General features: G+C 38.8%; 1 protein-coding gene across 1 annotated transcript in view; it reads left to right on the top strand.

The window, feature by feature from the left end:
* Positions 1-3896, top strand: part of TOMM70 (translocase of outer mitochondrial membrane 70) — a 38526-nt gene extending 34630 nt beyond the window's left edge. Inside the window, exon 12 of the mRNA XM_005674841.3 lies at positions 1753-3896. Coding sequence (XP_005674898.3) covers positions 1753-1906 — 154 coding nt within the window. The 3' untranslated portion in view covers positions 1907-3896. The remainder of the gene's footprint in view (positions 1-1752) is intronic.

The following is a 13758-nucleotide window of genomic DNA, read 5'->3' as shown; positions in this document are numbered from 1 at the left end:
TGTCTCCTGAGAATCCTGTATGCAGGTCAAGAAGTGACAGTTAGAACCAGACATGGAACAACTGACTAGTTCAAAATTGAGAAAGGAGTACAAGGCTATATATTGTCACCCTGCTTATATGCAGAGTACATCATGAAAAATGCTAGGCTGGATGAGTCCCAAGATGGAATCAAGGTTCCCAGGAGAAATATCAATAACCCCAGATATGAAGATGATACCACTCTAATGGCAGAAAGTGGAGAGGAACTAAAGAACCTCTTGATGAAGGGGAAAAGAGGTGAGTGGAAAAGCTGGCTTGAAACTCAACATTCAAAAAAACTAAGATCATGGCATCTGGTCCCATCACTTCATGGCGAACAGAAGGGGAAAAAAGTGGAAGCAGTGACAGTTTTTATTTTCTTGGGCTGCAAAATCACTGTGGACAGTGACTGCAGACATGAAATTGAAAGACACTTGCTCCTTGGAAGGAAGACTATGACAAACCTAGACAGCATATAAAAAGCAGACATCACTTTGCCAACAAAGGTTGATTTAGTCAAAGCTACAGTTTTTCCAGTAGTCATGTATAGATGTGAGAGTTGGACCATAAAGAAGTATGAGTGCTGAAGAACTGGTGCTTTTGAACTGTGGTGCTGGAGAAGACTCTTGAGAGTCCCTTGGACTGCAAGGAGATTTAACCAGTCAGTCCTAAAGAAGATCAACCCTGAATATTCATTGGAAGGACTGAAGCTGAGGCTTCAGTACTTTGGCCATCTGATGGGAAGAGCCAATTCATCGGAAAAGACCTTGATGCTGGTAAAGATTGAGGGCAAGCGGGGAATGCAGGCAGCAGAAGATGAGATGGTTAGATACCATCACCAACTCAGTGGACATGAACAAAGGCATCTAGCATGCTACAGTCCATGGGGTTGTAAAGAGTTGAAGACTTAGTGACTTACCAACAAAGACTGGTGTAAGCATATATATTCATCTGACTGTGCATAGGATGATAGAATTATGGGAACAATGGAGATGGAGCAGCCAATTCCTGCTGGGAAAGGGAAAAATACTTTTCATGAAGATATTCTAGTCAGTATTTGAGCTGGGCCTTAGAAAGGTAAGGATTTGACTAGAATCAGGCAGAGAAGCAATAAATAATCTGACCATTGTTAGCATGAGTGAACTCAAGACCTGTGTGACTGGAGTAGAGATGTGGGGGCTAACAATATGCTGGTAAGGGTTGCACAGATCTGTGAAGGTAAGGTCCCTGAATACCCTTAATGTTCTTTGAGCTTACATCACTGCTTTCTAAAGGAGCCTCATGATGAAGTAGAAATGAGCAGAATTTAGGAAACAGATGTGATTAGGATTTTAAATAAGTCAGTGAATTTTTCTAGTCTCACTGTTCTTATCTGTAAACAAAGGCCACAAGTGACATAATATAAGTACATATAGTATTCAGTCATGTCCAACCCTTTGCGATCCCATGGACTATAGTCCACCGGGCTCCTCTGTCCATGGGACGCTCCAGGCAAGCATACTGGAGTGGGTTGCCATTTCCTACTGACCCAGCAATCAAGCCCAGGTCTCCCGCGTTGCAGGCAGATTCTTTACCATCTGAGCCACCAGGCAAGCCCTGTATTTGTAATAGTAGCTAACATTCATTGTTTTCTATGTGATAGGCATCATCTTGTTATAAAGAAGCATTTTATTAGTATCATGGTTGAAACTTAAAAGTCAGCTCCATTTAATTTTTGGGTTTTTTTCTTTTAGAGGAAACATGGAGAAAGCCATTGACATGTTCAACAAAGCTATTAACCTGGCCAAATCAGAAATGGAGATGGCTCATCTATACTCACTTTGTGATGCTGCCCATGCCCAGACAGAAGTTGCAAAGAAATACGGATTAAAACCACCAACATTATAAAATATGGGGGAAGGGAAATGACCCTCTTTTTAGAAGTTTACCCCTCTTCAGCTAAACCCTGAAGACACTGTTGTGAACTGTGTTGAATGGTGGGACTTCGTGTTTCCATTTGTGCTGTTGTCCTTTGTTACAGCTGTCTCATGTTTAGGTATTGTGGGAGTGGCTGTTGAAGAAAGTTTGCGGTGTGGCAGCTTTTATTCCCTGTGCAACAAAAGCTTAGAACCTGTTAAAGGGATATGAAAATAAAGTTGCAAAGAGTACAAATGACAATTGGCCATGCAAATAAAAACTTTGATTTGTTGATTTGACTTTTTTTCTGAGGGGGTGGGAGGGTGAATATGTGCTGGTTGATTTTGTCTTTGTGTGGGTGTATGTGTATATATATGAATATTCTACAGTTTTACAGCATGTTGGTTTTTTAATTAACATAGTACGTGCTGTAAAATAGGATTCTTTTAAGATTTGGTTAATCCCTTTCAGTTGATTCCTCTGAAGGAAACAAAGCTTAAGTGGGGATTTTGTTTTTACGGCAGCAAAATTGAGACCCTTTAAACCACTGTCAGTCAGCATGCACAATGCCTCTGATTCTGCAGAATGTTAGACATGGTGGCAGCACTTAAATCTTTTGACCCCCTTCAACTCTAATAGATAATGTACATCATTCTTAAAGTCTACAGTAGCTCTTTTTCCTACAGCAAATCATGCAGAAGTGAGATATTCTAGTTGATGTATGTGCAGAAGCCTGAGTATTCAAGGGAGAGCAGACCAGGCATGAGGTAAGAGGAAATTGTGTTTATAATTGCCATGGTTATTTTGTTTAATAGGTACTACTATTTAATAGTGTACTTTTTAAAGAAAACAAAGATTGGTTTTATATATATATATATATATAAAGATGAAATGTAGTAAATAATTAGCTTAAAATTTCTAGTGAAGAAACTGGGGCTGACAGTTCAAAAAGGCTGAAAGTCCCATGTCTAGAAGCATAGTATTTCCTGAAGTGACAAGTTTAATGCTTCTTAACTATGGCTCTGTGTACTTAAGGGATCGTGAGCCAGTATTTTCAAAGATGCTGAGGACACATGGCATGTCTTTTAGTTTTGAACTGCCTTTGGTCTTTAACCATGTCCAGTCTGTACTGGGGGCACCAACAGCAGGGTTTTGTTTCTTTCATCTTACCTTTATCTCACCCTCTTCCTTAGCAATCACTTTGTTTTTTCAACATGTCACTTTGATAGATCATCCTTTTCTTATATGCTGGATTTTTCCTGGTAGGGGGTGGGGTGTTCTTAAAGAATGTCCTCTTTTGAGATATTTATGGTGGTTTTGAGATATTCAGGGTGGGAAGAGGTTTACTTAGGTCTGAGTAGAATAAAAGAGCAAGCTGTCAATTGTACTTTGCTGGAAATATTATCTAATTAGAGTTTACATTGTTGGGAGTAAATGAGTATTTTACCCCCCCTTTAAAAAGGTGCTTTATCCTATTAAAACCAAAAAGATTTTGTCAAAAATGCCATCTTTTTAGAAGCTACTAGAAATGACTCCCTTCCAAAGTCAGAGTCTGGAAAATATTGGCGAGGCCTCTAACTAATTGGTGGGGGCAGCGAACATAATTTAAGATGGCTTGGATAATGGAAAGTGGGAGAGTGCTGCCTCGTAGTTTTTAAATTAAGCACCTACTGTAATAACCCCTGAATACAGAAATGTTCTACATCTCTGAACAACCTCTGGCTTAAAACAGTTTTTATTTGCATGGCTGTAGTTACATTAACACTGATATTTTCTTCTCTCTTCCTACCCCTCGGGGTTTGGTAGAAAACACACAAAGGAAACTGAAGCATGTACCATTCGATACTGTCATTCCAGATCCTCATGGACTATTGCCTGTTCTGAAAAATATTTGAAACTGCGCGGAAAGCTGCATCTGTCTGTATCTTTTCTTTTGTAAATGACCTCACATGTAAATTCACCAAATAAATATTACATTCAAGCTTTTCAATCTATTCTTTAAATAGAAGGATAGGCAGTTTATTCATTTACCATAGTATTTGGTAAATTCATTCTCTTGTGGGCTCAAGCTAACTTTGACATATTAGACACGTTTGTATATGAAACACAGTAAGTTTTAGGTATCAAAGATGGAGTTTGCCATTCTTCCTCCTGGTAAAACAAAAGCCCTAAGGAACAGCTAGTAGAACCAGCTTACTCTATTCCTACCTTCACCTTACTTGTACTGCACAACAGCCTGGAAGGTCACCAGGCAGACCTGAGCCCTGTGGCTCAGCTTATCCTCAAACTGGTTTCACCAGTGAGGGCTTTTTTTTTTTCCCCCACCAGTGACTTTTGATCAGTCTTCAGCCACTTGGTCTTGTAATCTGAAAAATCCTACCATCCTTAGGTATTTGTGGTATGAATAAGTAAGAGACCTCAGTGCAGTACTAAGCAGCTTTGGCTTTATAACACAATTCAAATTGTGTTAGATGGAAATTCAAATTGTAAATAGTTGTTTTTCCCAGGAGAGCACAACGAATTGTCATCTTCTTAAGGCTGTTTATAAACAGGAAGACTGTATACTTACCCAAAAAAATTTTGAGTAATAATGAAAGTAGTAATTACCTAAGACTGTCCTGGGTAAATTGAGTTGTATGGTCTTTGTATTTATAATGAAACAATATGGTAGTGGGAGAGCTAATAACTAATCAACCGTACATTTAATTGTCTGCAAAACTGTTTGAACAGTTCAGTCAGTTCAGTTCACTCAGTTGTGTCCAACTCTTTGTGACCCCATGAGTTGCAGCACTCCAGGCCTCCCTGTCCAAAACCAACTCCCAGAGTCTACCCAAACTCATGTCCATTGAGTCAGTGATGCCATCCAACCATCTCATCTTCTGCCGTTCCCTTCTCCTGCCCTCAATCTTTCCCAGCATCAGGGCCTTTTAAATGAGTCAGCTCTTCACATCAGGTGGCCAAAGTATTGGAGTTTCAGCTTCAACATCAGTTCAGTTCAGTTCAGTCGCTCAGTCGTGTCTGACTTTTTGCGACCCCATGAATCTCAGCACACCAGGCCTCCCTGTCCATCACCAACTCCCGGAGTTCACTCAGACTCAAGAGAGTACTGGAGTGGGTTGCCATTTCCTTCTCCAGGGGATCTTCCCAACCCAGGGATCGAACCCGGGCCTTCCACATTCCAGGCAGATTCTTTAACCTCTGAGCCACCAGGGAACCACATCAACATCAGACTTTCCAATGAACACTCAGGACTGATCTCCTTTAGGATGGACTGGTTGGATCTCCTTGCAGTCCAAGGGACTCTCAAGAGTCTTCTCCAACACCACAGTTCAAAGCATCAATTCTTCGGCGCTCAGCTTTCTTCACAGTCCAACTCTCACATCCATACGTGACTACTGGAAAAACCATGATCTTGACTAGACGGACCTTTGTTGGCAAAGTAACGTCTCTGCTTTTTAATATGCTGTCTAGGTTGGTCATAACTTTCCTTCCAAGGAGTAAGCGTCTTAATTTCATGGCTGCAGTCACCATCTGCAGTGATTTTGGAGCCCCCCAAAATAAAGTCTCACTGTTTCCCTATCTATTTCCCATGAAGTAATGGGACCAGATGCCATGGTCTTAGTTTTCTGAATATTATTAACTTGGTCTATTTTTAAGGCTTTACACACAGTGAGAGAATGAATAGTGGTCCTCCAGAAAATATTCATGTGATCCCTGGAACCACCTTATAGGGCAAAAATGGACTTAATGGGTGTTACTCAGTTAATCTTGTGATTGGGAAAATATCCTGGGTTATCTAGGTGGACCCCAGATACAGTTGCGAGTGTCTGTAAAAGAGATTTCAGACAGAAGAGAAGGCAGTATGACAACAGAGATGAGAGCGCTGTGGCCCCAGGCCAAGGAACGCTGGCAGCCACCAGGAGCTCAAAGAACAAGAATGGATTCTGCCCTAGAGCAGAGTGTGGCCCTGCGGACACCCTGGTTTCAGTTCAGTGAAACTGATTTTGGACTTCCGGCCTTCAGAGCTATCAGAAAGTAAGTTTCTATTGTTTTAAGTCACTAAGTCTGTGGCAATTTGTTACGACAGCCACAGGAAACCAATTCCCCTTTCGCTATTCTGTACAAGGCAGCCTATAATTGAATTATTTTTTGAGTATGGCAAAGTTCAGCATGACCTCACATGCACTTAAACTTTGGCCAAAGGCATTTCAGGCAGAGTGAAGATTTAGTCAAGAAATGGGGCATTTGTGATGGAAAATCCATGTGATCATGATAAAAATCACCAGGCCAAAGCCTGCTCCTCATGAGGTAAAAAAATTGAGATGCCTCTGCCAGTACCAAGAAGAAATATCAAAAGAAAGATGCTATTTCCAAATGTTTTCATTTATTTCAAGGAGACAGTGCACAAATTCTGTTGGGGGTTGAGGGCTTGTATTAGTAGACCCTTCTAGACTACCTTCCTGCTAGCAGGAACTGTGCCAACCAAAGGAGGGGAGGAAGTTCAAGGTGAGAAGAGGCTGTGGGCAAATATAACAGCTGCCTTTCAAGGGCAAGGAACATGACTCGGTTTCTCCAGTTTTTTTTTCCTTTTGCTAGCACTAGGATATACCATGAATCTGCAAGTGCTGTCCTAGAGGCCACGGAGGGTTTGCCAGATAAGGTTTCTGTAGCATAGAGGGGAGGAAGAGCACAATTGAAACGGACTCCTGGATACCATTTAGGGGACTAGAAACTAAAGCAAAGGGGGACCAGATAAAGCAGGTTGGAGTCTCTGCACAGATGACCTATGGTCTAAATTATCCATGAAGCCGCTATATTAAGCAAATTTTACCCATTTTAATTCTCAGAATACCTGCTTTACATCAAGAACTGGAAGGGTCAGATTTTGCCCTACTTACTAAGTAGTTTCATGAATGCTAGCAAAAGATGTGAGACCCTAGGTCAGAGATGATGGATCTACTTACCTAGAGCATGCTAAGCAGCACGAGCTTCATGTTCACTTTGCACCCACACCTCATGGAGGTAACCTGGAGTAACCTAGGTAGCGGTCACACGCAGAGTGGGTCTGTGTCACAGCTGAGGAACTCTGAGCTTAGGAAACCCAAATCTTAATGAACTGGCCACTTGAAAACCTGCCTAACTTTTGCATCAGTGGGAAACATTATTATTGTTGTGCTGGTTTATAAACAGACCTGTCTAATCTTATGCTCCAGAAAGAGACAGTTGCTCTCTTCTAAAGCTGTTCACTTTACACAGACATCTTTGGAAGGGCAGTCTGGAAGAAAAGTGATCAGTGCCTCTGTTGGCAAGGCATGCCGAAACTAGAGAGACTCGTGGAGAATGGACTACTCATCTCTACATGTTTTTAGCTTTTATGACTTCATCTCAAGCTTAACTTTCATGAGTTTAGAGGATTACAGTGTCTATTCTGGGCAACAGCATAGTGCAAGTAAAAGTATTATTGGCCTGAGCATCTGGTGACTTTGATTCTAACCAACACAGCTTTCCACTGGCTGTGTGATCTTAAGTAAATGAAGGTCTTATCCAGCTCTAAATTATATGAAGCTACCCTATGTCCTGGGTCTTCCCATATTAGAATCCCTTAAATAAGGGAACCACTCCAGAATATGTAAAAGTTACTTCACCTGAAAACTTGCACATGTCATGTACAAGTACAAACTGTAGGAATGAATTCACTTCAACGCAGCCCTTACTGAGAAGCCATCAGGTGGCTCAAGGAGCTCCAACACTAAGAGCTCCTTTTATGGCACAAAGTTTCGGTGCCATAACATTATATAAAGTTAAATACACTACAGTATGGAAACACAGGACAGTAATAACTTCTGCTAAGCCTCAAGTAATAATGAAGATTTAGGTCAGGAACTTTCTGGAAGATGAGGACACCACAAAACAACATGAAAAACTAAGTGAAGGGATATCAGTCTGAGCTGAAAATAAGTCATCCAAGTTGAAGTTGAGTCCAACAAGAGGAAGCTGTTTCTTTTAAACTGGTGAGATACCAATAGTAAAACTACATATGAGGATTATCAGCGTATGGTCTTGAATAGACCATATATGTAAATGAGATTACATCAGGACAAAAAGTACTAAGATAAAACTGGGAAACATTAACATCTAAGGGACAAAGATGGCGATGAAAAAGTGGTCAGAGAGACGGTAAGACCAAGGTCACGTTGATGGTGTTTTATTTCAAGAGGCCAAATGGACAGGTCTGCAGAGAGATCACCAGTAATCTGACAGAAACATCACTAGAATGGTGAGGGGGAGAATCTGGCTTCAAGGAGCTGAAAAGAAACTGAAAGATAATAATTAGTGAGTAGAAATGACTCCTTTAAGTAACTAGGTGAAGAACAGTGAGTTTTTTACAGATGGCATGGTTTTTGTTTTGAGTGAGAAACTTTGAGAATGAACCTACAGACCGAATATCAAGAGTTACAGCACACAAAGGAATACATTTGAAAAATTATGTCAAAAAGAGCTAGGATCACAACACTGCCCCTTGCCCACCATATTCCATTCTTCCAGATTCATACTCGTTTGGTGAACTATGAACTAGCTACCAAGTAATCATCGAACAGGAGGTAATGTTCTCACATGTATGTGTTTTAGTAATTTGACTGTAGATCTGGGGCCAAATTTTCTACTTCCTGATTTTAACAAGACCATTTTATCCCTAAAGTGAATGTTCTTCAACAACTACCTTTTACTTATCCTCAATCTCCACTCAAGAAGAAATGAAGATAATTTGACAGGACACTGTGACACAAAGGTATACAGTGTAAAAGGTAAAAGCCCATATTAAGCCTGCTGCCCTGGCAATATGTTTTGGTCAGTGCAGACATCACAGAACACATTTCTTTTCCCTTTTCATCTCTTGGCTTTCATCAACCCCACTCATGACCAAAACCTATACAGCAGTGCTTAAGGAGCAGCAGAAAAGACTTTAAAAACAAAACAAAACCCTAGTGCCAGTATAGCAGAACATTCATTCAGAAACCTTTTTCACTTAGTGTACTTTGCAGACCTAACTTGGTGGCAGCAAGGAGTCCTTCCCTAAACACCCATTTGATGTCACAATATGACTACTATTGAGTCATTTTAAAACATGGAATGTTAGTAATTTATTAATTTGTAACCAACACAACACCTATGATCTGTTAGCTCTCAACTTCAAACACCTCAGCTACAGTCAAGTCACATTTTCATGACTGACTGCACATCCTGACTTATTTCAGCATCTGTTATGGGAGGGAATCAGTTCCATTAGCTAATGGCTTGCCTTAACTGCAGGTGACAGATGTCCAAGATGTGACCGCATACTTCAAAGCATTAACACAAAAAACGCATCACTGCCGAACTCACTGAAAGTCAGGGAGTGAAGGAATGACAGTTAACACCTTTTTCGTGGCCTTATATTGCAATGTTCTTCCAATTCAGGTGGACCAAGTTCAAGGTTCGTTTGGTCAGATACCATTTTCTTCAAGGTGAAATCAGAGACTATGTTGCCACTTAGTTTCCAAGAATACAAACAATATTACTTCCTAATAGGAGATGCCTACTTCATTCATTTCCTTTCACAGTCTTCAAATGCACCAGAAGGCAAGATGACCTGATAATAATAAAAGGATGATACACGCATTTAGTAATGAAATACAAAAACAAGTTTTAAATCCATCTGCTACTATCTGTTGTAGGAATTCTATATAAAGAGAAAATGTCTTTTCAAAGAGGAAATCAAGAATACTTCAAGACATACAAAAATAAAAACACAACATTTCAAAGTCTATGCAATGCAGCAAGCAAAGCAGTTTTGAGAGGGAAGTTTAGAGCAAAACAGGCCTACCTCAAGGAGCAAGAAACATTTCAACCTGCATCTAAAAGAATTACAAAAGAACATACAAGCCCAAAGTCAGCAGAAAGAAGTAATTAATAAAGATCAAAAACAAAACAGAGATCCAAAAAAAAAAAAAATATCAATATGCCAAGAGTTAGCTTTTTGAAAAGAAAACTGACAAGCCTTTACCCAGGCTCTTTAAGAAAACAGAAGCCTGAAGAAAAAAATAAAAAATAAAAAAAAAGAAAAGAAAACAGAAGCCAAATGAAAGAAACAGAAGAGGAGAAATTAGAACCAGTATCACAGATAAAAAAAATTACATGCAAGAAACAAAAACAATTATATGCCAACAGGAGAATCTAGTAGAAACATAAATTTCTAGAAATGTACAATCTTTCAAGAATGAATCAAGAAGAAACTGATAATCTAAACAGATCAATCATTAGTAGTAAAATTTAATTAGTTATCAAATCTCTCAGCAAAAGTCCAGGACTGGTCAGTTTTATAGGGGAATTCTACCAAATATAAAAAAGAGCTAATATCTATCCACAACTACTTTTTTAAACTTTTAAAATTACTTTTAAATTGAAAAGGAGGGAACAGTCCCCTAAATTCATTCTGTTAAGACCAGCATCACTCTGATACAAAAATCAGACAAACACAACACACAAAAAGGGAATTCCCTGGCAGTTCAGTGGCTAGAATTCCACTCTTCCATTGTGGGGGGGGGTCACAGGTTCGATCCCTAGTCAGGGAACTAAGACCCTGCAGGCAGCACAGCACAGTCAGCCAAGAAAAGAAAAAAGATAGCACATAAAAAATCTGAGGCGAATGTCTCTGATGAATATAGATGTAAAAACCCTCAACAAAATATTAGCAGACTGAATTTAACAATATATAAAAAGATCATACCCTGTGATCAAGTGGGATTTATTCCAGGGACACAAATTGTTAATTTCACAATGAATAAAAGTGGCATTCAACAAGATGACATAACAGCCCTAAATATGCACCTAATAAGAGAGCTTCAACACACCTGAAGCAAAATGAAAGAACTGCAATGAGAAACTGACGAATCCACAGTTATGCTCCAAGATATCAACACCCCTCTGCTAATAACCGACAGAAAAATTAAGACAAAAACAACTAAAGATACAGAAGACTTAAAAACACTATCACCCAATGTGACTTAATTGACATTAATAGAACAGTCTACGTATAACAGTAGCCGAATACACATTCAAGGGCACATGGAACATTTACTAAGATAGAACATAGTATGGGCCATAAAACAATCTCATAAAACAAATCCAGAAGTATTTAAATTATACAATATATGTTATCTGGCCACAATGGAATCAAATTAGAAAGCAATAACAGAAAGATCTAGAAAATCTCAAATATTTCAACATTAACATAAATAATCCTTGGATCAAAGAAAACATTAAAAGGGAAATAAGACAGTATTTTAAACTCAATGAAAATACATCAAAGATTTGGAATGCAACTAAAGCAATACTTAGAGGGAAATTTATAGCACTAAAACAACTCTATTAGGAAGGACGAAAGGTCTTCAATAAACCTAAGCCCAACTTAAAAAAACTAGAAAAGTAAAAGCAAATGAAACGCAAAGTAAACAGAAGAAAAAAAATAAGAGCAAACCTTAACATACTATGGTCAAGTGAAGTTTATCCCAGAAATGCAAGGTTGGTTTACCATTCCAAAATGAATATAATTCACAAGGCATAAACATAGACTAAAGAAGGAAAAAGAGGTTTGTCTCAATAAAGGCAGGGAAAGCATCTGAAAAAATCCAACATCCTTTCCAGAGAAAAACTCTCAGCACACTAGAACAGAAAGGAATTTCCCCAATCAGAGAGGGCATCTTTAAAAGACTAAATGCTTTCTCTAAATCAGGACCAACACAAATATGTCCATTCATGAGTCTATTCAGAACTGTACTGGAGGTTCTAGACAATGTTACAGGCCAGACAAAAAAAAAAAAAAAAACAGATTGGAAGGGAAGGAGCTTATTTATTTTGTATACTGTATTTGCAGACATGATCATCTATGTGAAAAATCATACAGAATACAAACATAAAATGCTGCTAGAATGAGTTTAGCAAGGTTTCAGAATAAAAGAGCACATATAAAAATAAATTCAATTTTATATACTAGCAATGAAAAAACAAGAAATAAGTTTACAAAACAATAGTGCAGCATTATAAAACTTGTAGGCTTTAGGGATAAAATGGACAAAAGATTTGCATTACCTTTACTCTGGAATTAACAAACACTGTTGAGAGAAAATAAGGAAGACCTAAATAATTGAGGAGATATCTCCTATTTCTGAGTCAGTGATTCAATATTGGTAAGATGTTAACTTTCCATAGATTCAATACAATTCCAATGAAAACCTGGACAGCCTTATGTTCTATAGAAATTTACAATCTAATTCTGAAGTTTGTTTGGGGATACAAAGGACTTAGTCTAAACCATTTTGAAATATAAGCTGAAGGACTAATACTGACTTCAAGACTTAGATTACTAAGTTACAGTAACCAACACAGTAAGTTAGTTCATGTATATATAAAAATATATATGGCCAATTCATTTTAATAAAGATGCCAAGGCAATTCAATGGAACAACTAGATAGCTAGAGGCAAAAAAAAAAAAAAAAAAAAAAAAACCTGGACTCTTACACCATTACAAAAAATTACCAATTCAAAATGGGTCATACCTCAAATAGCCAAAGCAATCTTGAGAAAGAAAACAGAGCTGGAGGAATTAGGCTCTCTGACTTCAGCATGTGACTGACAAAACCCAGAAATATAGATGAATGGAGCAGGACAGAATGCTCAGAAATGAACCCATGCACTTAGTCAATAACCTATGACAAAGGAGGCAGTGGAGAAAAGGTAAGTCTCTTCAGTAAGTGGTGCTGGGAAAACTGGACAGCCACATATAAAAGAGTGAAATTAGGACACGCTCTTAACATCATAAACAAAAATAAAATGGATTAAAGACCTAAATGTAAGACCAGATACTATAAAACTCTTAAAACAGGCACAACACTCTGGCATAAATCACCGCAATATTTTCACCTCCTGCTGCTGCTAAGTCTTTAGTCGTGTCCGACTCTGTGACCCCATAGACGGCAGCCCACCAGGCTCCCCCATCCCTGGGATTCTCCAGGCAAGAACACTGGAGTGGGTTGCCATTTCCTTCTCCAATGTATGAAAGTGAAAACGGAAAGTGAAGTCGCTCAATCGTGTCCAACTCTTAGCGACCCCATGGACTACAGCCCACCAGGCTTCTCCTTCCATGGGATTTTCCAGGCAAGAGTACTGGAGTGGGGTGCCATTGCCTTCACTTCCTAAAGTAATGAAAATAAAAAAAATAAACAAATGGGACCTAATTAAACTTAAAAGATTTTGTACAGCAAAGGAAACCATGAACAAAACAAAGAGACAACTCAGAAAATGGGAGAAAATACTTGCAAACAATGTGACCAAGAGATTAACCCCCAAAATAAGGACCTAATACAACTCAGTATCAAAAAACAAACAACTCAAACAACCCAATTTTTAAAAATGAGAAGACCTGAATAGACATTTTCCCAAAGATATACAGATAGCCAAAAGGCACATGAAAAGATCTTCAACATTGCTAACAGAGAAATGCAAATCAGAACTATAATGAGGTATTCCCTCACACCAGTCAGAATGGCCATCAAAAAGGCTACAAATAATAAAAGCTGGAGAGAGTGCAGAAAAAGGGGAACCTCCTACACTGTTAGTGGAAATGTAAATTGGTGGAGCCACTAGGGAGAACTGTATGGATGGTTCTTTAAAAAACCACATTTGCAATTTACCATACTATTCAAGAGTCCCTTGGACTGCAAGGAGATCACACCAGTCAATTCTAAAGGAAATCAATCCTGAATATTCATTGGAGGGACTGATGCTGAGGCTGAAACTCCAGTAC

This window comes from Capra hircus, chromosome 1, assembly GCF_001704415.2.
Source record: "Capra hircus breed San Clemente chromosome 1, ASM170441v1, whole genome shotgun sequence".
Lineage (NCBI taxonomy): Eukaryota > Metazoa > Chordata > Mammalia > Artiodactyla > Bovidae > Capra > Capra hircus.
This window is presented reverse-complemented; position numbering and strand designations above follow the sequence as displayed.